This window comes from Loxodonta africana, chromosome 21 (assembly GCF_030014295.1).
Source record: "Loxodonta africana isolate mLoxAfr1 chromosome 21, mLoxAfr1.hap2, whole genome shotgun sequence".
Taxonomy (NCBI): domain Eukaryota; kingdom Metazoa; phylum Chordata; class Mammalia; order Proboscidea; family Elephantidae; genus Loxodonta; species Loxodonta africana.
Window position 1 is genome coordinate 59,430,636 of NC_087362.1, and position 24,892 is coordinate 59,455,527.

The following is a 24,892-nucleotide window of genomic DNA, read 5'->3' on the forward strand; positions in this document are numbered from 1 at the left end:
GATTCTCATTTCACAGGTCTGGGGTGGGGCCAGGAATTCACAACTAACAAGTTTCAAGGGGATACTGATGCTGCTGATCCACAGACCAGGCTTTGAGAACCACTGGTGTAAAAGGGTGAGAACAGGGCTAGAGGGGTGAGACCATCCCTCCTGAGGGGCGAGGTCAGGCATCTTTCTGTCTTCCCTGCCCCACACAGCTGAAGAGGCCCTTGTGATCCCGGCATCGTGGTGACCCAGCACTTGGCCCGGGCCTGAGGGGCAGTGAGTGAGGTGAGTGTGAGTGAGTGTGTGTGTTTGGGGGGCGGTGACCAATGGGGTTTGGACTTGAGGGCAAAGTCTCAGGGGGACCTAGAATGAGAATACTGGGTGTTTTGAGGGTGGAGAGGAGGCCAGGGGAGTGAAGGAGAGGCTGGTAGACAGCCAGGGGAGCTGAGGGGTCTGGAATAGAGGCGATGATGCAACTACGGGAGTGCGGGGGCCGGGGTAGTGGTGAGAAGAGGGAGGTCACTGGGGGTCTGGGGGAGGCCGGAGTGTAGAGGGCCCAGGGAGTCTTGTAGGGACTTGGGGAGCAATGGGTTCCTATGCTGCTCCTGAAGAAGTTGGGGGAGTGAGATTTTGGGTCTGGGAGCTGATGCGTGTTTCAGTTTTCAGCGTCTGAGGGACGATGTGAGATTGGGATTTGGGGTCCAGGGCGCGGTCGTGGGGCTGAGCCACGAGTATCGAGGACTGTGTGTAGGGCCGCAAAGGCGCCGGGAGAACCGCGGAGAGCGGAGCGGAAGCCTGTGCCCCGCGGCTCGAAGGAATACGGCGGGGGCCGGCCGCCTAGAGGCCGAGCTGGAGGGGCGGGGCGGGGCGGTAGGATCGGGCCGAGGAGGGTGCGGAGCTGAGTCCCAGCCAGAGCTGGAGCCCGGCGGCCGCGCCTCCTTCGCCGTCCCCGCCCGGAGCCCGGCGCCGCCGCCGCCCCGCCGCCCCGCCGCCCCCGCCGGTCGCGCTGTGACGCGGGCATGAGCCTGCCCCGCGGCTCCGCCGAGCCTGCGCCCCCGGCCCGGGCCGCTGCGCCCAGGTAAATATGGGGGCGTGTGGCAGGGAGGGGACCTAGACCGCGTCCGAGCCCGCGAAACCCTCGGCGACCCCAACCCTTGGGGACCTTCAGTCACTTCCCGATCCTCCTGTGATCTGGTAGTGAGAACTCTCCAGCGCCATGGGATCTTCTACTCAGTCGGGGGGCTCAGAGACCCGCCCCCAAAAGGCAGCCCAAGGCCCCAGACACCCCCTGAACTATACCCACCCCCAGCAGTCCTCTTCTGCTGGGAAGTCCAGGCCGAGGTGGGGACCTGACATCGGCTCACTCTACACGCACGCTCCATCGAAGAAGTCCCAGGCACCTGTACTCCCCGCCCTGGGCCTGCCATCCGGAAGGGGCTGAAAACCCACTGCTACCCAGCCTCCTCCCTCCCTCCATTCCTGCTCTTCCCAACCTCCTCCCTCCCTCCGTTCCTGCTCTTCCCTTGCTTCCTGCTCTCAACTCCTCTGAATTCCAGGAGACTATTTCTCTAAACCTCTACGCCCTCTCACCTGCAAATGCAGTTCCAACCCCCCAGCTTAACCTCACGGTCAGCTGCCCCCTCTCCTCTAACCTTTCTCCCCTGGCCTGGGGTCCTGTCCACCTCCTGCCCCATACCCCCAGAGCCTTGTTTCCAGTTGAATGCTTTCTGTCACTGCAAAGGGGCCTGAGCGGAGCTGGGTACTGGGTGATGAGGGTTGAGCAGGGGCCCTGTGCAGCCTGCCTGTCCCAGGCTGTGGGGGCATGGTAGCTGCCAGGGCACTTGGATGGAGGGCTTGGGGTGCAGGGGTCTGATAACCACAGGCAGTGATGGGTCCCCTGGCAGGGGTCACCTCAGTGGCTAGATGCCGGCCTTTCAGAGGAATAGGCCTCTAGCTCAGGCCATTTCTGATGCCCTACTGGGGATGGATCCCAGGACTTGTGCCCCCACCCCCCTCCAAACAGCCACTTGCCTGTGTGTGCCCAGGTGCTGGCTACCCCGAGCCCTTCCCTCCTGGGCAGGGCATTGGGGTTGGACATGACCTCACCCAATCGCCCTGGCCAAGGTGGGGCCGCCCGCCTGACCAGGCATGGATACTGTGTCAGCAGTGTTCTCTCCTGAGGCAGCTTTTAACTCAGCTGTGGGTTTTGGGTCCCGGTGGTTCCCAGCAGCAGAGGTTTGCTAGCCATGACAATCAGTACTGGAATCCAAGGAGATGGGGCGGGGCGGGTGCTGCTGGTCTCACACCTCTACACTGGGTTGAACCAGAGGGACATTGGTGGTGGTGCAGGGGAAGGTGTGAGGAAGACAGGTCCTGGAGAGAGTTATGCTCTCAGTTGCCAACTGTCTTTCAAGCACCTACTCCACATGGGATGGAGTGGTTGACTAGACAGACGAGGCCCAGCTATCAAGGAGCTGGGGTTTTAGGTATGTATGGAGGAGACAGAGCAGCTGAGTAACAAACGGGCAGATGAAGGAACAAGAGAATTTCACAGTGATTCCTGTGATGAAGACAGGAGAACTGGATGCTGAGGTGTTGGTGCATCGGTGGGGGCGCCTTTGGCCAGGGTAGTCAGAGAAGGCCCCTCTCTGAGACCTCAGTCAGGCCGTGGAATGAGCCTTGTGACTATCAGAGGAAAGGTGGAGGAACAGCAGGTGCGGTGGCTCTGAGTGACCAGGAGTTTGGCGTGTTGAGAAAGGGAAAGAAGGCTAGTGTGGCTGGGCCACTGAGGTGGCCAGATGAGGTTGAAGGGCAGGTGGGGACCAGAGAAAACAGAGGTGCTGGCTTTAGGGTTGAGGGGCCCACCCTTCCTTTCTGCTCAGTATGGTATTTGATCTGTCTTTGCCCCCACCTTGGATGAGACCTGCAATGTTTTGGGTGGTGGCTCCTTGTGAGGATTGGGGGGTCGGGCAGACTCCCCACTGGCCCCTGATAAGAGTCACCCTGGGGGAGAGAGGGCCAGACCAGTTGGCAATGGGAAATACCCCTGGTGTTGGCAGAATCTCGCTGATAGAATCTCTTCCTGTGGGGTGGGAACATTGATTGACATGGGGGCCAGGTAGGGCTGTCCCTGAAGCCCTGATAATATCCGATCTGTCATGGGGTGGGGAGCCCAGTGAGGCAGGCGGCCGTTCCCACTCAGTCATTGGCTGCCAACCTCAGCGAGTAGCGTTTGTTCTGGAGCCAAAGCCTCCAGGCAGAATCCAGGTGCAGGTAGGGCGTGCTCAGAGTGCTGCCCCACCAGGCAGGTGGGCAGGAGAGCCCATCTGCCCCTCTGCTGGGTACCTAACCCCTCCCTCTGGGACACACCTGTCCTTTCTAGGAAGGGGGACATTTCTGAGCCTGGCTCCCTCTGTGGGGAAGCCAGTGGTCTCTGGTTGAGCAGCTGTGTTGATGCTGGGCTGGATGGAGGAGTAGGGGTCCCCTGGCTCACCCTTTGCAGCAGGAGGGGCTGCTGGACACCCTGCTTAGCTCCTTTGGCTGCTCAGAGCTGAGCTCATGGCCTTGATGCCCAGTGCTGGGGAAGAGTCTGGAGACCTCAGGGCTTCTCAAAGTAGTGGGGTATCCTCCCTGCAGCTGCCTGATAGGCCAGAGCTGGCGTTGGCTTAGGAGCAAGGGGAGCTAGGCGGATGAGGGGAATGGTGGTCCCAGGGGCAAGTGGGGCAGGGTCTGTGTCAGCCCAGTTCCTGGCTGCCGAGCCGCCACTGCCCTCCTCTGTTGGGTCTGCATAGCCTAAACCTGGGGGCCCCCTCTCTTGCCACAGTGCAGCCCCTGACGGGGGTAGCTTGGTCCCCAGTTCCCCGTACACCTGGATCCCATTGCCCCTCAAATTTGGGGGGCCACCTGTGTGTCCTCCCCTCTCCCTGCCTGCTCAGTCCCCCTTGGCTGTACCACTTTGGGTCCCAGGCCATGCCTTGCCTGTAGCCAAGCTCACCAGTGACTGAGTGTGACCAGGAGTCCCTGTGCCTCTGGGGCAGAGTACACTGCCAGGCCTTTTGCCACCTAGGCTGTCCTGCTGGTTTATTTCTGTGGGGCTGATTCTAGGGGTGGGGTACGGGGTGGGGTAGGGCCTATGGGCAGGCATGGTGGAGACACTCCTGAGAGCTTAGTGGCATAATCACTCACGGTGTCACTGGAAGATGGCTGATGGAGTGGAAAGGAGCAGGCCTGCATCAGGCAGGTGGAAGGCTGGCTTGTGGGGGCTTTGCAGTCCCTACAAAGAGGGGACAGATGCATGACCGGGCAACAGCTCTTAAAAAAAAAACAGCTGTCCTTGGAGTTTTCAAGGCAGAACTCTGGGTCCAAAATGGCCAGGCAGGTACATGCTCCTGTGCCCAGAATTTGGGATAAGGTGCCTCGTGGACTCATTTCCTCATTTAAAGAAGGTGGATTTATCCCCATTTATTTATTTTTTAACCAGTGGGGAAACTGAGGCACAGGGAAGTTAAGTGGCTTGCCCTGGATTCACACTCCATAAGCTCAACCCTTCCTGGCTGTCCACGTGGCCTCCTGGCTATGCCATGTCCTGGGCCACCTTGCTGGTCGTAGGTGTATTCTAAAAGGGCCTTCCATGGTGTAGGTCCAGCCTGCTGTCACCTTGGAAGGGAAGTTCACGGCAAGGCAGCCCAGAGGCAGGCAGTGGAGACAGAGCTGGGGAAACTGACTTATCTCTGACTGCCAGGGCCCAGGTGCCGTGTGGCTCTTGGGAGTCAGTGCCAGGGAGGGGACCTGAGACCTGACCTTATAGGAAGAAAGCAGGCCACTTGAATGTGAGAGGGTCTTAGACCCCAGGTGCCTGGGATAGATGGGGCGAATAGCAGGAAAGGAGCTGAGGGGTGCTGAGGAGGGCCTTCAGGGTGGGAGTGGGATGGGGGAGTGCCACCCTGTCTGTGCCTTCCCATGTTTTTGTGTGCCCACAGGGTAGCCCCATCTGTTCCTTGTTAGGGACTCAACAGACAAGCCTCCAGGAGATTAATTAATGCCAAGCTACTGGCAGATCCAGCAGCATGCCTGCCCCAGGGGCCCACCCTGGTAGCCCAGATGCCCAGCTGACCCCAGAAATGCTGCTCTCTTCTCATCCAGCAATCCTGGAGACACAGGGGGCCATGTCACTGGCTCAGTCCTGTCCCTGAGGCTGGGTGATAGAGAGGGCTTAGGTGATAGCAGAGATGGCTGCAGGACATTCCACTCCCAGGCCTGCCTCCATCGCCCATCCTGGCACTTCTCATCCATCCCTGGCTGTGCCCTTGATGTGCTGTGTGACCTTAGATACGTTGCTTCCCCTCTGAGCAACTTTCTTTTCCCTATCACTAAAATGGGAATGTTGGACTGGGTCATCACTGACGTCCCTCCTGAGTCTTTGTTATCCATTCTCTCTGCCTATTTCTGGAGTGGCCCTTGATGGCACCTCCCCCCCGCCCCCCCGCCCAGTTCTCACTCCATATTGACTTCTCCTTGGTCCCCCACAGTATCTCTTGCATCCTTCTGGGCTGTGCCCTCTGCTTAGGTCCCAGGTGATTGCTAGTTCTCCCTGTAATTAGCTCCACCTGTGCCCAGGACATGGCGGCCTGCCTGGTCGGCCCAACTGGGGCCCAGACCCTGCCCACACAGGCCAGCCCAGTCTCCCCGGCACCAGAGCCAGGGCAGGACGTCTGCTTTCACAGCGGCCACCTCCCAGCGGCCCAGCACATTCCTCGGGCTTATCTGGGGGCCCGCCCCACTGGACTCTGCCCTCCCACCCAGGAAGCAGTACCCTGAGAAGCTGCCAAAGAGTTCCAGGGACTGGGGTGGGGTGGGGGGAGAGGTGAGGCAGAGAGGGAGGGGCCAGAGTGGGCTCGAGGGGAGGGTTCTCGCCTCAGGTCTGGGGCTGGAGAGAACTAGATATAGGGCAGGGTGGGGCAGAGGGATTTGGGAGTTGGCTGAAGCTGACAAGGCAGATTGTCCTTAACCTCGGGGAGCTTGGGTTCACTCAGACGACAGAGTCTTTGCCATCTCCTGGGACAGCCTGCCTGCAGCTCTGGGAAGGCTCTCCCTGGGGACTCATGTGCATAGGAGGGGGCCTTGCTCTGGGCAAGTTGCCCTAAGCCTGCCCCAAAGTTGTAACAGGCGATAGAGCTGCCAGGGCCCGAGAGCTGAGGGACAGCAGCTCTGTGCCACAGCGCAGACATCCTGGTCACCTCCCTTCCTCTGCCCCCACCTCCACCGCCAGAGCCGAGCCAGTCCTCCCAGGAAGGGGTTAACCGCCAGCCATGAGGGAGGGGACTGGGCTGGACCATTTTCCTTCGCTGCTGCCTCCACCTCAGTTTTCCTGAATGGTTCTGTCGTCCTGGGGTGGGGAGGAAAGGGAAGGAAGAATGGCGGGCGGGTGGAGGGAGGGAAGGAGGGAGGAAAGGAGGGAGGAGTGTGGGAAGAGGAAGGAAAAAAAGAGAGCGAGACAGCGAGGGGAAGAGAAAGATGTCACTGTCTCTAATCTCCCTGTCATTTTTATATCCAGCAGGCGCCGGGCGAAGGAGCTGCTAGAACAATGTTGAGGCAGGCAAGGTGAGGAGCAGCCCGGCCAGCGCGGTGGCCCCAACGGAGTGTCTCGAACAGGTGATCGGAGGAGCGGAAACCGAGGCCACCTGGGCATCCCTCAGAGGCCACCTGGGCATCCCTCACCTCGCCTCAGCCAGCCCGGCGCGCCCCAGAGACGGCGGAGAACCATGGCGACCAATTTCAACGACATCGTCAAGCAAGGCTACGTGAAGATGAAGAGCAGGAAGCTCGGGGTGAGCGACCCTCCGAGGGGCACCGCCGAGGGATGGGTGCTGAGGACTCGGTCTGGAGAATCAGGGTGGCGGGGTGCACGGTGCCCCCCTGCTGCCGGGCGTCGTGCATTTGTAGTCCTGACGCTTCTGGCTGGCTGGCCACCTGGCATGTGCCTGGGCCCGGCTCTGCCTGCTGCAGCCCCCGTCTCAGTCCGGCTGGCTGGCATCCCAGCGGCAGGGCCGGTGGTGGCGGTGGCCGGTGGGCAGGAGACTCCCCTCCTATTGTTGAAGTTGTCACCACAGCAGCAGTGGCTGGAAATGCCAGGCTGTGTCTGAGCGGAGAACCAGCTTCTCACTTCCCTTTGCCTCCCTGCTTGTCCCCTCCCCTCCCCTCTTTTAAGTACATCATCTCCCCCTACTTCCAATGGCTTCTGTGCACAGATACATTTATTCATTTATTTTTGGATGTTGGTTTTAATGTCACAGCTGTGTGTGAAGAGGAGCATGGTTGATTGTGGGGGGCAGCACCATGAGGGGTCATTTGTCTGGTTTATGAATGAGAACTTGGGTGGGATGCCTGGTGCACTGGAGTAAGCTGCTTTTCCTCTGAGTTGTCAGCTGTGGGCTCCATGCTTACCCAAGGCTTAACCCCAAACTGGGGCTTGGAGGGGCTTCTCAGAAGAGGCCTCAGGCACACCCCTGCTGGGAGTGTACCCTCTCCCACCCCTGTAGGCCCCCTACTGGTGAAGACCCCCCCAGAAGGCATGAACAGGGACCCCAGGGACCAACTTAACTGATCTTGGTGAGCTCCCTGTATTCCTCACCGACCCCCCACCTCCACAGCCAATGAGGGCTCCAGCAGCTGCCCCCTCCCCAATAGGGAGGAAAGCTCTGGTGACTGAGGCGGCCCTTCTTGTTGTTTTACCTTGGACTCCTGCCCCTCCCTCTCCCACTCCCCATTGCCTTGGTAGGGAGTTGGGGGTGGGGGGGGGATGAGGAGAGGAGGAGCAGGGCTCTGATAGAGCGCTTCCCTGCCTGGGTACCAGATAGCAGGGCTGGCCTTAGCGAGGCTTGGTTCTGGCTCCCCCTCTCCCTCCTGTGGCCCCACAGGCCCCTGAGGGTTATGCCTTGTCCTGACAGGGTGCAGCAGCCTCACTGCCAGGTGGGCACTACTGGGGTCTCACCTGGATTTGAATTTGTAGCCTAGCTGGGTGGAAACTGGGCCCTGATGGCCATTGGCCCACTTCGCTGGTCCTCTGAGAGGGATGCAGCCCACTGACTTGGAGCAAAAAACAAAGGGAGGTTGCCTGGCTGAGGGAGCAGGGCCCAGCTTCTAGCATCACTTTTCATTCCTACAACCCCAGACCAAGCAGGTCCCCAGGGGTCAACTGGGCTGAGGCCCTGTGGAGGGCAGATCTTGCGAGAAAGGTGGAGGCCACAGGGACAGCCACTAGGGCTCAGTGTCACACCTGTTCCAGGAGAAGACCTGGGAACCCAAGTGCCAACAGGTGGGCACAACTGGGGGCAGGGGTTGGGAGCTAGGGCGAGGCCAGTTTGGGGTGTCTCCCCAAGGAATTTGGCCTTCCTCTGCAGACCTGAGTCCTACTTCCCTGGGGTGAGGGGCTTTGGTCACCCCGGACAGCCATTCTTCTCTCAGCCCCAAGGGGAGGGGAAGGGACTGAAAGCGATGAGGAGCCCACCCTCATATGTGCCCGGGCCTTCCTCCCACAGGAGAGCAGTGTCAGAGTGTTTCTGAAGCGCTGATCAGAGACCTGTGAGAAGTGGGGAAGGAGGGCTTTTGAGCGCCGAGGCCCCCTGGAGTGGGTGGGTGGGTGGGTGTGGGTGTGTGTGTGTGTGTGTGTGTGTGTTTCCTGTAACCAGGCAACCAGGGTCCTCAGGCCCCCAGGCCTTCTGCACCTGATATTGCGGGCTGCGTGGAGCCAACCTAACAGGCCATGTCTGGATAGTCAGCATTCATTCATTCATCTATCTATCCATTCATTCATTCAGTGTCCCTTAATGTGGTCATTCATTTGTTCAGTGAGCTTTGTTAAAGAGGCTACCTGGATGGGAGTGTGGACTCTTGAGAATCAGAAAGAGCCTCTGCCTTAAGGAAGCTCATCCATCCATCCATTCATTCACTGCCCTTCGTATGGTCATTCATTTGTTCAGTGAGCTTTGTTAAGTAGGCTACCTGGATGGAAGGATTCTGAGAATTAGATATATTCTCTGCCTTTAAGAAGCTCCCCAGCTGAGAGCTGAGGCCTGTTGTGCTTTAGCTGGAGAGGCCAGGGGCTGAGCCAGGGTTTGGGACAGACATGCCTCCTAGGGTCCCAGACAGGAGTCAGAAATGGCCTGGCTGAGTGGCTTCTTGGGATGGGGAGTGCCTGGGCCCACTGCGCCCCATGACCCTGCCTGCTGAGGGCCTAGCGTGTGTATGGCAAAGCAGGGCTCGGAAGGAGGCAGGGATTTGGGGCTGTGGCCCAGAGGACCCTCTCAACTCCTGCCCTGGGCCTGCCCCTGAGTCTCCCTACTGTTTGCCAGGGAGAGGCCCACTGCTCTTCAGCTAGACCAGAGGCTTCTGGGGGACAGGCTCTGCCAGGCTTCTGGATTGTCCACTGAAAGGAGTAGGTCAATCCTAGACACAGACTTGGGGCTGGAAGAGAGCCTGAAGCCTGAGGGAGGGAGCCCTGGAAGGTAGTCAGCAGACAGCACCAGGTGTCTGACACCCCAGTTTGCCCCTGTTGCCCTAGACGACAGCAGGTTCCATCCCTCCCTGGCTCCCTGACCCTTGGGAGGAGTCCATGAAGCTATAGAGGATTTAGGTGGTTTAAGGCACAGGGTCACTGGTAGCAGTTGAGGCAAGGAGGGAACCATGATGGGGTAGATGTGATCTGGAGGTGACCCCAGGTTCTTGGTTGTGTCCCTTGACCTCTCAGAGCCTCTAGTTTTCCACTTGGTAGAGGGAAATAAGCCTGGCCCCTTCATTCCAGGCTGCTGGAGAATGAGAAGAGAGGGTGAATGAAAGCCCCTGGGTGAGCCCTCCCCTGACGCTGAGAAAAAGAGCTAGAGTGATGTGCCAGGTGGGAGTGGGCAAGGGTCTAATCCCTGTCTTGGGAGACTCGCTGTCTTGTGGCTGGTATGCTGGCGCCCTGGCCAGAACGTTGCATGCACATGGGTACGCGTGTCGGCTCTGGAGCGAGACAGCTTGTTTTGAATACCAGCCCCACTGTTTATTAGCTGGTACTTAACTTTTTGGTGCCTCGGTTTGCCCGTATATAAAATGGGGCTGATAATAGTGGTCCTGAGGATTAATGGTGAAAGTACTAGTAACAAAATGTGCAAATAGTAGGCACTCAGGAAATAAGTAGACTTTTATTGAACTCAGAGCTGTACTCAGAGTAAATGGTAACTTAGGATATGACTCTTTGTGGAACAGCCTTTCAGGGCCAGCCAAGAAACAACTGCCTTTTCAGATTGAGGAGGGGCCTCTCTCCCAGGGAAGTGTCCCTGCTGGTTGGTGTCAGCCATCCCCAGGTTTTCTTCTGAGCTGGGGCTCCCGGGAGGGCTGTGTGGCACTGCCCCCTGTGGGAGGCAGGGGTAACTGCAGCACCATGCCTCCTGGGAGTGGTCCAGTGAGGCCTGGTCCCCTTGCCTTCTTGCCCCACAGATCTACAGGCGGTGCTGGCTGGTGTTCCGGAAATCCTCCAGCAAGGGGCCCCAGCGGCTAGAGAAGTATCCGGATGAGAAGTCAGTGTGCCTCCGAGGCTGCCCCAAGGTTAGGGGGCCTGGGCTGTACCTCCCCCAGCTTCTACAGAAAGATGATTTACTGAGTTTTGGGGGCTCTGAGGCACCTTCCTGGGGGTGCCGGAGCTCTGAGGGGATGCAGGGGGAGGTGCTTGAGCCTGGCTGAGTCCCTTGTGGATGCTGTCCCAGGTGACCGAAATCAGCAACGTCAAGTGTGTCACACGGCTCCCCAAGGAGACCAAGCGGCAGGCAGTGGCCATTATCTTCACCGACGACTCAGCACGCACCTTCACCTGTGACTCCGGTGAGCAAATGGGACTACAGGCCTCCTTCTGCCCTCCCCGGGTGGGTCATAGTCCAGTGATCCACTGGTAGGCGGGGGGCAGAGCAGGGCTAGCCATGGGTGGGTGTTATGTGTGGGGTGGGGAGATGCCTTTGAGGGAACAGGCCTGCAGGGCTGAGGTGGGGCGGGCAGACAGACTCCATGGCCCTTGCCCTCCCTGCCTTCCATAGTGGGATAACTCAGGCTGAGGCAGATGAGGTCTCTGGTGGGGCTGCTGGGGACCTCAGCCCACAGCATGATGAAGTATCATTTTCTCCAGAGCTGGAGGCGGAGGAGTGGTACAAGACACTATCTGTGGAGTGTCTGGGGTCTCGGCTTAATGATATCAGTCTCGGGGAGCCAGACCTCCTGGCCCCAGGGGTGCAGTGTGAACAGACAGGTGAGACCTGGTGCTGGAGCTGGGGGTGGGGAGGGGAGGAGGAGAAGAGGGGGTAGAGGAGGAGAAGGGGATAAGGGAGAGAAGAGGGGAGGAGGCCTCCTTCCTGGAAAGCCCCAGGCCTACTTGTCCTCTCCCATACCAGATCGCTTCAACGTCTTCCTGCTGCCCTGCCCCAACCTGGATGTGTACGGCGAGTGCAAGCTGCAGATCACCCACGAAAACATCTACCTCTGGGACATACACAACCCCCGCGTGAAGCTCGTCTCGTGGCCCCTCTGCTCGCTGCGCCGCTACGGCCGGGATGCCACACGCTTCACCTTTGAGGCCGGCCGGTAGGAGCTTCTGACCTCCCACACCCCAGTCCCACCATGGTCAGGATGGTGGCTGCCACTCTGTGTCAGGCACTGGGATAGGAACTTAATTTATCTGAAGAGCAATCCAAGGGGAACGCAGTATTCCCATTTTACCGATGAAGAAATTGAGGCTCAGAGAACTAACTTGCCCACAGCAGGTCAAGTGAAGCTTGTTTACCAAAAGTCAAACTGCCTGGGCTCAGGCGCTGGCACGGACACTTCCCAGCTCTGTGATTGTGGTCCTGAGTCTCAGTTTCCTCATCTCTCAAATGGAGGACAATGAAAAGTACCTAACCTCACAGAATTATGGTGATGATCGGCTATCCCATACCTTGAACTCTGGAGTCATCTTGCCTAGATTTAAACCCTATATAATCCCCTGTACAACCTCAGCTAAGATAGTCTCTGTATGTCTCATTTCCTCATGTGCAAAATGGCTTAAGAAAACTCACACTAATGACGAAACCTATAGAGTACGTAATACACAGGTGGTGGTGAAGAGCGGGTGGGTTAATGCTTGGAAAGCATTCTGAACACCACCTGGCACACAAAGTGCTCAGTAGGTTTGAGCCGTGTGGTCAGACTCTTGGAGAACAGCCCTGCCTGTTACCCCGAGTACCCAGCGCTGCATTAGGGCTGGGGCACAGGAGAGCCTGCTAAACCTGCATGTGTGTGGTGGGCTCTCCAGCACCTTGCCCCCTGTGCCACCTTTGACCACCTGGCACACAAAGTGCTCAGTAGGTTTGAGCCGTGTGGTCAGACTCTTGGAGAACAGCCCTGCCTGTTACCCCGAGTACCCAGCGCTGCATTAGGGCTGGGGCACAGGAGAGCCTGCTACACCTGCATGTGTGTGGTGGGCTCTCCAGCACCTTGCCCCCTGTGCCACCTTTGTCCCCAGGATGTGTGACGCTGGGGAAGGGCTCTACACCTTCCAGACGCAGGAAGGGGAACAGATCTACCAGCGGGTCCACAGCGCCACCCTGGCCATAGCTGAGCAGCACAAGCGGGTTCTGCTTGAAATGGAGAAGAATGTGAGGGTGAGGCAGCAAGCATCTCAGTCCAGGGTACTACAGGGGAGGTCAGGGGGCGGGTCAGCCCTCGGACCTGGGGCCTTCCCCCTAAGTCCCAGCATGTACACAGGCAGGGTCTTGGGCCTGCTGCTCTGGGTTAAGCCACTGCCCCCAGAGCTCATGGGAGGGACCCCTTCTCTGCCCACAGCTGCTGAACAAGGGCACAGAGCATTACTCGTATCCCTGCACGCCCACTACCATGCTGCCCCGCAGCGCCTACTGGCACCACATCACAGGTTCCCAGAACATCGCCGAAGCCTCCAGCTATGCAGGTGAGTCTCTGTCACGCCCTACAGGAGGGACTGTGGAGGGTGAGCCCTACTGGGCAGGGGTCTTCTGACCCAGATCTGGAGTCCTCAGTCTGCCATCTGCCCACAGGTGAGGAGTATGGGGCAGCCCAGGCCAGCTCAGAAACGGACCTCCTCAACAGATTTATCCTGCTAAAGCCAAAGCCCAGCCAGGAGGACAGCTGTGAGGCCAAGACTCCATCCCAGTGACGGGAGGCCGGCGTGCATCGATGACTGCTGGGGCTGCCTGTTGCAGGGCTGGCTGCAGTGACTATGGATAAACCTCCACCGGCAGCTGGCCGAGAGCCCAGAGAAAGCGAGCAGCTGTCCCTTCCTTGCCCCCAAGGGTAAGGCTGGACCAAGGCACAGGGCTGGCCACACCGCCTGAGCATGTGTGAGGGGCTAGAGCTACCATGGGACTATATACTGTTAATGATTTTAATATATATGGCTTATGATATATTCTATATTAATGAGACTTCCCCCTCTCCCTCCCCGCCACCACATACATATTTCATGATCCCGTGACAAGGCCGTGGTCAAGGCTGGTTTTGAGCCTGAGGGCAGCTGTCCTGTCCTCCATGGCGTAGCCCTCCTGCTGCCAGGGCCAGAGGGGGACAATCAGAACATGAGGCTGGGACTCTGACCACGGGCTTTTCCCAAGCAGCCCAGGGGCCAAGACAGCAGGTGGCTTCTCTGTTCCTCTGAGCCCAGAAAGGTACCAGAAAGCCCCAAACTTCCACTGTGCCACTTGGCAGCCTTGCACTTGGAGTTTTAAGCTGAGGTGAAAATCTGGTTTTAAAATGTACTTTCTGCACAGACTCCTTCCTGCCTAATGGGCTCAGGTGCCCTGGGGCTAGGGGTGCTGGTTACCTCAGCCAGGTGGAGGACGGCCAGTTTTGAGCTCTCATCTACCCCAGGGCCAGGCCAGGAAAGAAGGCCGTGGCAGGACTGCTGTGGGGAGAGCCCTTGTTGCCCTTCTCATTCAATTGGGGTGTGCAGTGCCCCAGTAGAGGGGTCCCTCTGCCCTGCTTGGCAACCCCACGGCCAGCCAAAAGCACTCAGAAACTTCCCCTTCCCCTCCTCCCCACACGGTGCTGAGGCTCCCTGCTGAAATGCAATTAAAGCAATTGATTTTCTAGTGCTGGTATTTATTGACTACCGTGCAGAAGGGCTATCTTTTTATTCACATCAAACCTTTGGTTGTGTGTTTTTTTTTTTATTATTATTTTTTAAATTAAATACCTTAGGGTTCTGATTTGTGGGGACAGACCTTCTTGTAAATAACCACTATTCCTAGTTGTGGCAGGAGGATGATCAAAGAGGCCCCCTCTCAATGGAGCCCTGGAGCCAGGGAGGTGGCTGCAGCCAACTCAGCTCTGAACCTGACCCAGGGAATGACCACCCAGAGGAATACACTAGCGTGAAGAGGGGAGCCCGGGTCCCAAGGCCCTGGGGAGGGAGGCAGAGCTGGCTGGCTCAGCTAGTGGCACGATGACGCATGAAGGAGATTATGTTGTGCTCTTTATTGCCAAAAATAAAAACTTTTAAAAAGACAACTACTGTTAATAAATATCCCTTCCTTTCTGCACTGCATCTGTGGCAGCCTAATTAACTGCTCTGGGTATGTTCCTACCTGGAGACAGGGCTAAGCGGTCAGGGCCAAACACCGTCATAAAGGAGGAATGAATGGGGGTGGGAGAGCCTCATTCCCCCTTCCCCCAACTAAATGACCAGGCTATTGGCAGTGAAGGAGTTCATAACTGGTAGGTAGAAAATGAAAGAATGTGTTTATTGGCGGGGGGCGGGGGACAACCAGGGTCTAACACTATTCCCAAAGGGTTACTTATCAATGAGCAACTTGGGAATTTGAGAGAGGCGCCAGTAGGCTGGCCCTGGGAAAGGGACTGGAAGGGTATATGTGCAGCCTGAATGGGCCTTCTAGCATGAAATCCTAGCACCAGAACCCTAAGGTACAACTGCTAACTTTTAGACAGAAAGATAATCACTGTAAAGCTCTAGAATGAGCAGGAGCAGAGGGAAGTCCAGGTGAGTGGTTCCCAGCGGGGAAGCAGTATGGCCCCTAGGGCCACAGGAGGAAATGAGGCGGAAGGGATGTTTTGGTTTCCAGATAGCACTACTGGTACTTAGCAGGAACCAGGATGCTAAATGTCCAGTAAAGAACTGGCCTGCCTCAAATATCTAGCAGCATCCCTGATAATCTATCTGCAATCAAGAAAGGCTGGGATGGGCCAACCCTTCTCGTTGGTACTGATGGCCCACCAAGAAGCTTCAGCAATGGAAGTCCCCAAGGCTAGAAGTCAGGAGAGCCCTGAAGTCCAGCTGGCTGCTGGCCTGTTTCCCCTTTTTTGCTGAAACAGCTGAGTTGCAGCTAGTTTATGGTCAGGACATCACTCTGAATCTCGTGGCTTAATTGAGTCTGTAAGTCACTCAGCTTCTTCTTCAATCCAGATAGGGCTGAGAGTACGATGGTTTCAGGGCGCAAAGAGCCACAGGACTCCACATTGTAGTAAAACCTAAGAGGCAAGAGCTGGTGAGAGCCCTCCTAGAGGCGGGAGCTTTGACCACTGGCCAACCATTCCCGACCCTTCCTCCCTTCTGGGCCTTGACTCCTTCCCTATTGGGAACGTGACCCTGGCCCACAGCTGACCTCCCTTCACCCAAAATCTCTTGCACATAGTGGGCCCAGCCCACTCTACAGGCTTTCGAAAAGGCCACAGCTGCCTCAGAAAGATACTGTGAAAAATCTCAAATTCCTCAAAATGTAAGTGTTCCACACTGAGGGCAAAGTAGAAAATCAAATAAGTGATAACATGCTACAGCACTTCAAGTTTCTCACTATAGGACTGTGGTCGAAGCTTCCACCCCTAGCTTGGACCTGAAGGTTCCCTTCTTTGGAAGCTGAAAATCAGGATAGGAACAACTCAGAAAACTGGAGGACACCCCTTTCTCAGAGGACCCAAAGGGGGATGATAAGCTCCCCACTCAGGATGTGCACATATGGGTTTAGCAGTTATCGGCCCCTCCTCATCGGACACCAGGCAGAGGGTCTCCCTAACTCAGAGCCTGCACCCAAAGCTGACCTTCTTAAATACTCTACCTTCAAGCGTCGGGCCAGCGCCTTACCTCTCTGGCTTGCCATTGGGGTCATAGGGTGCCTGGGACTCCTCCTCATCCAGCTCCGAATATTCACTCTTTGGCCTGAGGTCAAACACAGGTCAGCACAGGGTTGCTGCTGCTGCTTCTAGGGCAGGTTAGCTCCTACCAAGCCTGCCCCTTCTGAGTCACTAGCAGCCACTTACACACCCACCACCCCAAATGCCTGCCTGCACTCCTGACCAGAACATACCATTCCTCTGGCTTGGGGTACACCGTGTGTCTCAGGGCGTTGTCTGGATCATATTCAAAAGCCACTCCTGCCGTAGGGTTCCACTTGGCGTGTTCCTTGCCAAAACCCTTTTTGGCATAGGCTCGAAGTCTCAGCTCCTGCCCCTTTCTGAGCTTGACGATGAGGATGTCTGCAAGGAGTGGCTTAAATCACTCAAGAGCCAGGGGAGGCCCTGTCTCCCGCAAATGCTGGCCTTGTGAGCCGCTGAAAGACCACATGCATGTGGAAAAATGCGTCTAAAGCCCGTTCTTAAGGAGGGCAGGCAGCACAAGAGGCTGAGTCTGGTCTCGGTTTCCCCTCTGGCCTGCGGACCAACAGGGGGCAGATGTCTACACACCCACTCCAGCCCCTTACCATCCTGCTCCACATAGTCATTGGGGTCATTGTCTCGGTTCCGGGACGTCACCTGTAAGGAGCCCAAAAAGAAGAAAAAATTAGCTGCTAATCTCCCCAGTCATCTCTCTGGAAACCTACTTCCAGCACCTCCAGATGGCAATTTGCCAAACCAGGGAAAGCTGGCCTGGGAATGAGGTGGGATAAGTCCTACCAGGATCCCGTCTGTGCTGTGTTTGGACTCCAACCCCCTTCACAGCATTCTACTCACCTTCTTAGTCAAAACAATCCCAGGACTTTTAAGAGGGCACTTGGGTGACAGGGCATACAGCACCAACCATGCTTTTGCCCAGCCAGGCAGGAAACCAAACTCAGTGCTTTAGACATCAGCTTAAGGCAGAGGACAGCACAGGGAAAGTACGCGTCTTAGAAGCATCTGGAGCCCTGGTGGCACAGTGGTTAAGAGCTATGGCTGCTAATCAAAAAAAAAAAGGTCGGCAGTTCCAATCCACCAGCCGCTCCTTGGAAACACTATGGGGCAACTCTACTCTGTCCTACAGGGTCACTATGAGTCAGAATTGACTTGACGGCAACGGATTATAAGGGTCCATCCCAATCTGGCCCACCTGGAGTCGGCAAACGAAGGGCAAAGGTCCTGGGCAGGAAGGACACTGAGACACTGACCGGAATGACACGAGGGCTGTTGGAAATGAGGTCTCGGGATGTGACGTGCCGAGTCTGGTCTTCATTGCACCGCACATCGAGGGTGAACTCCACCGAGCACTCAGGGCAGAACTCTTCACATGTGCAGTCCTGAGGCAACAGGAAAAGCAAGGATGGATGAGTGGAGAGGTAGCAAACCCTGACTTGGATCCCTGGTCCCAGTACCCGGTTCCTTAAATTTCTTCATAAGTAAGATGCGGTTTGCAGTTTGAAGGCACTCGTGGGCTTGTCAGTCTGAAACGCCGTTCTCATGAGCTTCTCAAGTGTAGGCACTTCCCAGCTTAGAGACAACCTACATACACCCATATTTCCTTTCCCTCTCTGCCCACCACCCCACCCAGCTGCCAGCCACTACTGGGAGATGCTCTCCTAAAATCTTACTCGGGCCCTCAGACCACTCTTTAGAGAAGCAAGACTACTAGTGAGAAGATGATACTTTCATACTGTAGAGTTCAGCTTCCCAGGAGTAAACGGACCAGCTTGGGAATACAGCCATCGTTTAAAGTAAAACAGGGAACAAGAGGGGAAAGCACAACTCAAGTTCTAAAGTACTGGCCTTTTCTTAAAAAAAAAAAAAACTTATGGATAAGTTCACCAACACAACTAGGTAACAGTACAACGGCTGCCACCATGCAATGACCTCTCAACTTCAATAATAATCAGCCTAGTGCCATTCTTTAAATAACTGACTCTTGAAACCACCCATGCCCATGTTAGGGACTATCTGCTGCACTTTACCTTCAGGTAGGAGAGTGTTACTAGAATACAATCAAACAAACTATTCTCCCCCTCATATCAGTAAGAAAAACCCAACAAAGCTCAAGTTTAAGAGGTGCTGAGGGAGAAAAACAATTGGAGGCCGACAGCTGGACAGCTGGCGAGGCAGGAGGCACGTCCAGCCCATCCCACCTCACTCACTGGCAGCCATGTCCACACCCACCATCTAAGTGCTGGCCTTCGCTCACTACAGAAGTGGCCTCTGAGACAGAATCATTCTCTTAGTGAGAAACATGAAGTGGAAAAATCTAAATGTAATGGAAGATAAAAAGACAAAAAGGTCCACGGCCTCACACACACAAAAATTTGTTTTGTACACCAATATTCATTATTCACAACAAACAAAAGTAAACAAGCCAAACGTCCATCGGGAGATGAATGGGTAAACACAGTGTGGGCTACATGTACAGTGGAATATTACTCAGCCAGAAAGAAAAATGAAGTTCTGCTGTATGCTACAACACAGATGTACCCTGAAAACATGCTGAGTGAAATAAGTCACATAAAAGGACCAATACTGTATGAGCTCACTTAAAAGAAGCATCTAGAAGAGACAAATGCATAGAGACCAAAGTTTATTAGTTGTTATCAGGGCAAGTGGGAAGGGAAAAGGAGAATTACTGCTTAAGGGGCACTGAGTTTCTGTGTGGGTTGATGAAAAGCTTTTGGAAGTGGACAGCGGTGATGGCTGCACAGCGGGTCCAACATAATTAACATCACAGAATTGTACACATAAAAACGGCTGAGATAGCAAATGTCTTGTTATATGTATTTTACCACCAAAAAGAAAAAAGTAGTGAAGGGAGAGGAGACTGTTTGAGATTACAAGAAACATAACAACGAAATGAAATGCATGAACCCTGACTGGATCATAGCCCCACAAACAAAAAACAATAAAGGACATTTTGGGGACAACTAGGAAAATCTAAATATAAACTGCATATATGTATCATGAATTAATGCTAATTGTCTTAATCTGTTGCTGTTGAGTCGATTTCGACTCATGGCGACCCTAGAGGACAGAGTAGAACCTTCCCACAGGGTTTCAAGGCTATAAATCTTTGTGGAAGCAGACTGTCACATCTTTCTCCCACAAGCCGCTGGTGGGTTCAAACCACCCTTTCAGTTAGCAGCCAAGTTTTTAATCCACTGTGCCACGACGGCGCCTCTAATTGTCTTCAGTATGGTAACAGTGTCGTGGTTACACAGAATATCCTTATCCTTAGTAGATGCATGCTGAAGTAGTTAGGAGAGAAGTATCAAAATGGCTGAGCAAAACTAACAATATCTATGAAAAGTAAAGCAAATGTAACAAAATATTAACAAGTGGCAACTACAGCTAAAAAGTAAATGAGTGATTTTTTTTCTATTTTTTTCAAGTTTTCTGTGAATTTGAAAATTTTCAGAAAAAGACAAGCAAAAAAAGAGAAACATACCATCTTTTTTTTTGGACAAATACTAAAAAAAAAATTAATGGAGGGAATTGCTAGGTCATAGGACATGCATATGTTTATATAAGATATGGCCAAATTGCTCCTCGACTGGTTATACAACTGTCCCCTCCAGTACGTGTGATGATTTATTTCTTAAAGACAAGAATCCGGAGATGTGAAGCAAAATGGCAAATCGCTGGATGGGACATGCTGTTTGGCAGAAGCATGGGTATTTCTTACTGTTCACTCCATGCTTCTCTGTGTGCTTGAATATCTTTTAAAAAATACATATACAAGATATATTAGCCACGACAGAAATGACATGCCCTTGGGAATATTAGAAAACGGGTCAATTCAGTATCAGCCATCACCCAAAGCCATCATGAGGTAGTAGCCTCAGGCTGTTATCTAATGCAGCCTTAGTGAGATGATGCAGGTAACCTAACCCTGTCCCACTCTATCCCCAGGCTGAAGAAGGCCTGTTAATGAATCACCAGAGAGCAAGCACAGCTGTAGAGGAAAGGGGCCAGACAACAAAGTTTGGCCATGTGTAACTACCACCACTTATAAGGGAGGGCATGAATCTGGCAGACGCCAGGACACTCATCCCTCAGGTGTTGTTCCTATGGGACAATTCCCTTTGCTCCTGACCCTCGCCCACTCCAACCTTCTGTTGGCTCCTTGTAGCCACCTACGCCCCAATCGCTGGGAAGAGATATACTGGAATGCAGAGTATGAGCAGACCAGACTGAAAAGGTACTGCCCCTAATGTTCAGTATAAATGAGCACTCTGGGTTATACTCCCGTCTTGTGTGGCTGGCTGATGCCCCCTGAACCTTATCAATCTCAGGCCCCATCAGACTCGAGGACCAAGGCCAGCCTCAGGCACCAGACGCCATCTCCACCTTGTCTTTCTAAAACTCCAATCTAGTACAAGCTGGACGTTGTCAGGACAAATCACTCTGAGAAACAAAGGCACTCCCTCCCCACCACATTCCACCCAGTCAGGCAGCATACCCGGGAGTACTGCAGCTTGTCCACAATGTCGTCACTAATGAGGGGGATTAATCCTGTAAGACACAGAAAAGCACTTTAAAGACAGTCAAGTAGTGAGGCCCAAAGGAGAACCTACAAGGCCCCTCGGAGGCGAGGGGAGGCTTCCTCCTGAGACCAGGCACAGCACCCCAAGCCCAGCACTCACCGAGTCTGTGAGCAATGAACTCATCATGAAGGACCGAGGAATTGGCATCAATCTGCACCCAGTCAATGGCTGAAATACGAAGGAAGCGGAGATGCTGTTTAGTCACTGAATTCACCTAAAGACTTAGAGCAGTGGTTCTGGTGACGGAGGCAACATCTGACACTGATTCCACTGCAGATGCAGGATGTTCTCTGTACAACTCGGAAAATGCCAGTGGCTGGACCCTGTTTCTCTGAGCTGAGTATTTCCAGGAGAAGCAGTTACATCTGCTACCTTAAGTCTACCAACACTAAGTCCAAGAACACAACTATGTGGGCCCTAAGTGGGGGGAACCTCAGACTTATGGTCCATACCTCATTTTCTGATATAAAGACCAGATCACCCAATTTAGCACTTCATTATCACTCAGTCCACTAATGTTTACTGAATTCTTTTAATAGACAAGACATGCTGAGCAAAAAACCCAAATCCCTACTAGCAATGAGCTAGTAGGAGGGCGGGGAAATACTCTCACACACACTTGACTTAAACACACATGTATTCATTCATAAGTAAACATTTACACAGAAGCAATTAAACCTAGAAGTCGAATGACACTGGAACCCAACTGCCAGATGTCTCTCACACTCAAAGATCAGAAAAAGGCAAGACACAGCCAGGCTCCAGGCTGCTTCATCCTGCAATGCTTTCAACTGCTTCTTCCACCCAAGCCATTCAGTCACTCAAAAAAGAACCATGGCCCAAGCTTTTCTGCCTCTGCCTCTTTACTTCCCTCACCCCCTCCTCCCATCATCCCCTTATCCTTTGATACTCTCAACACCAAGTCTTGTCCGTCCTCGATGATACAGAAGCAATCACGCCCTTCCTTTAGGCTCCTCCCTCACAAAACTCCATCTGGACTTCTCTTAAGACACTTGCCATATTTTGCCTTGTGTTGTATTTGTATACGTCTTGTTTCTACCTCTAGCTTTAAAAATTCCTTGAGCCAGATCTTGAAATCTCCTCATATGCCCAGCCATGGCCTGGGCTATAACAGGTGCTCGATGTTACTTGTAGAACTGAACTTATGGAAAAAGTCACACTTAGGTGCAGAATGTTAGAGTTGCATCATAAAGTCCAATTCCCTCATTTTACTCCTCATGAAACTAAACTGAGTGATTAGGCAGGGGGAGGGTCAGGTGCCAAGCTCTGAGCTGAAGAAGTGATGGGGGAGGGTGGATAAACTACAGTGTTTTCTTGTTTACCAAGCAGTGCGCCTGCTTACTTCCCTAAGAGGCCACACACCTGATGCATTATCTATGACTTATATTTTTTTTGCTTAAGCCAAATTCTCTGAGCTATCACTCAGAAAATACTTGTAGCATACTTGTCAATACATAAAATACCTGAAGAGGGGTGGCTGGAACCAGAGAAGAAATAGATTCTCCTTCCTTTAACTGCCGAAAGCACTGCAGCTGTTTCCCTTGAAATACCCATCAGAGTCTACATTGTATTAGTGTTATCTGTGGACTCACTGCCCACCCCTGAAACTTCACTGTGAGGTCCATGAGCCAAAACCCAATGCCGTCGAGTAAATTCCAACTCACAGCAACTCTGCAGGACAGAGAACTGCCCCATAGGGTTCCCAAGGCTATAAATCTTTACAGAAGCAGACTGCTACATCTTTCTCCCCTGAAGTGGCTGGTGGGTTCAAACCACCAACCTTCCAGTTAGCAGCTGAGTACTTTAATCACTGCCCCACCAGGGCTTCTCCCCGTGAGCCAAAGACCTCATTTTATATAGGTTTGTACTCCCAGCACCCAGCACCACGCTTGGCACTTACATGCATCATAAATGCAACTGAAGAGTCATAAAAAACAATGACATCTACCAGGACTGAACACTCACTAAACGCAAGGCCCTGCATATGGACCACCTCCCTTAATCCTTGATGTCACCCTGATAAACACTATTCGTGTTACAGATGAGAAAACTGCAGCACAGAGAAGATTAATAACTTGCCCAAGTTTCACTGAGGTGCTAGGTTAAACAGTATTCGAACCCACGTCAGTAGACCCCCGAGCCCACGCTCTTCACCAATGCACACGGAAGGGTAGACCTAAGTGGCGTGAGAGCTAGGGAGGGGGCCAGCAGTGGTCGCTGGGCCAAGGGTTCATGGTTTTGGCAAGTTTCCAACACTGCCCTTTTCTCAGCGGTCCAGATTATTCCTCCGCCTCCCGTCCCAGGCCGCACCAAGGACTGAAGGCAGGAAGCCCAAGGTGGGTGGGCGGAAACCGAAGGCGGGGGGCTGGTCGCCCAGGCAACGAGGAGGTAGGGGTCGCTTACCTATTATGGGCACTTCAGCAATGAAGACCCTCCGAATAGAATTGGCCACCCTGAGGGATGAAAACCAGACGGGGTGAGGGCGCCGGGCGGCCCCGTGCCTCATGGTTCCCAAAGCGACGGCCCTGGCACAGGCGGGGCAGTTCTGGAAGGGACCACCCTCACCCCATCCCCGCCCCGGGTTTGAGGCCTTCCAGCACTCCCAAGCCACCAGCCTCTTCCTTCGGTGGCCTTACGCTAGATCCGTATTCTCGATGATGAACTTGACATTCTCGTCGGTAAGCTCGGTGATCCGCACCGTGGGCTGGTTGGCGTAGGGCATCGCGCCGCGGAGTCCCTGCAGTCAGCTTAGCTGCGCCGCCGCCGCCGGAAGTCAGCCAGCGCGGCCGTCGCCGCCTCCGCAGAGACTCGCTCACAGCGCCGCCTGCCGATCGGAGGCTAGGGCCGCTGCGGGCCAGACGTTTAATCGGAAGATGCTTTTGTAAACCCTAAAAAACCACACCTGTTGCCCTCGAGTCGATTCCGACTCATAGCGACCCTATAGGACAGAGTAGAACTGCCCCATAGGATCTCCACGGAGCGTCTGGTGGATTCGAACTGCCCACCTCTTGGTTAGCTGCCTGAGCTCTTAACCGCTGCGCCACCAGGACTTCTTTGTAAATCCAGCCTGCTTTAAAAATGTACCAGGTTCCACCTTAGAGAGTAATTTTGCCAAGAAGTGCATTTGCCCTTTGACTCAGCAATTACACTTCTAAGAATTATCCTGCAGAAATGTTTGCATTTGTGAACAGGCATACGTGTACAGGGATGTTGGCTGCAAGGTTGTTTGTAAACCAATTGTCCATTGATAGAGATCTGGTTAAATATACACACATAGGAATTAATGAAGACTTTAAAAAGAATGAAGTAAATTTGTAAGCTCTGTGAAGAAATAAGATTATACTTTAGCAATAAGTATGCTTCGGCAAAGTACACAAATAATAGACATCTGCCTTTTCGCTCTCACCGTAAAGTCTAGATCATGCATGTGGCTCCTCAAACTGCTGGAGGCAGGGAGCTCTTTAACAAAAGGACTGACGCCTATTCTTGAGACAAAGAGAAAGGGTACTGAGGGGGCCCTTGCTCCACAGTCTGTGTAATGGACTGAACCATGGTCCCCCCAAAAAAAGCTATGTCCCTGTACTCATCCCCAGAACCTGTGAATGTGACCTTATTTGGAAAAAAAGTCTTTGCAGATGTAATAAGGATCTTGAGATGAGATCATCCTGGATTATCTGGGGGGGCTCTAAATCCAAAGACAAGCGTCCTTATAAGACATACCCAGAGAAGACACATGCAGAGGAGAAAGCAATGTGAAGATGGAGGCAGAGACTGGAGAATAAGGTCACAAGTCAAGTAATATGGACAGTCGCCGGAAGCTGGAAGAGGCAAATGAAATCGCCCCTAGCGCCTCCACAGGGAGCATGGCCCTGCAGACACCTTCATTTCAGACTTCTAGCCTCCAGAACTGTGAAAGAATTGATTTCTGTTTTTTTTTAGTTACCAAGTTTGTGCTAACTAGTTATGGTGGTCATGGGGAATTAATTTAGCCTGAAGTAAGAAACCACACATTTGGGAGAGCAACTCTATGGAAATAAATTTGAAAAACTAGAAAATCTAGATTTCTTATATTCTTTGTGTATGATCAGCACACTCTACTCTGTCCTATAGGGTCGCTATGGGTT

General features: G+C 53.9%; 2 protein-coding genes across 3 annotated transcripts; one reads left to right on the top strand and one right to left on the bottom strand.

The window, feature by feature from the left end:
* The first annotated feature begins 999 nt into the window (after positions 1–999).
* Positions 1,000–14,709, top strand: DOK4 (docking protein 4). 2 transcript variants are annotated; one of them, XM_064273988.1, is made up of 9 exons: positions 1,000–1,063; positions 6,539–6,812; positions 10,462–10,569; positions 10,728–10,842; positions 11,141–11,260; positions 11,403–11,592; positions 12,512–12,650; positions 12,832–12,955; positions 13,062–14,709. In XM_064273988.1, the coding sequence occupies exons 2-9, from the start codon at positions 6,747–6,749 to the stop codon at positions 13,178–13,180; spliced, it is 981 nt and encodes a 326-aa protein (XP_064130058.1). In that variant the 5' UTR covers positions 1,000–1,063; positions 6,539–6,746; the 3' UTR covers positions 13,181–14,709. The 2 variants fall into 2 exon arrangements, with proteins under 2 accessions (XP_064130058.1, XP_064130059.1); XM_064273989.1 differs by lacking the exon at positions 11,141–11,260.
* Positions 14,710–14,737: 28 nt separating this feature from the next.
* On the bottom strand, positions 14,738–23,541 carry POLR2C (RNA polymerase II subunit C). The gene is made up of 9 exons (XM_003416285.4): positions 23,405–23,541; positions 23,172–23,221; positions 20,847–20,915; positions 20,663–20,715; positions 17,397–17,525; positions 16,734–16,785; positions 16,341–16,509; positions 16,118–16,192; positions 14,738–15,507 (listed from the first exon to the last, which is right to left on the bottom strand). Exons 1-9 carry the CDS (start codon positions 23,488–23,490, stop codon positions 15,363–15,365), a joined length of 828 nt encoding a protein of 275 aa, XP_003416333.1. The 5' UTR covers positions 23,491–23,541; the 3' UTR covers positions 14,738–15,362.
* Between the last annotated feature and the right edge of the window lie 1,351 nt (positions 23,542–24,892).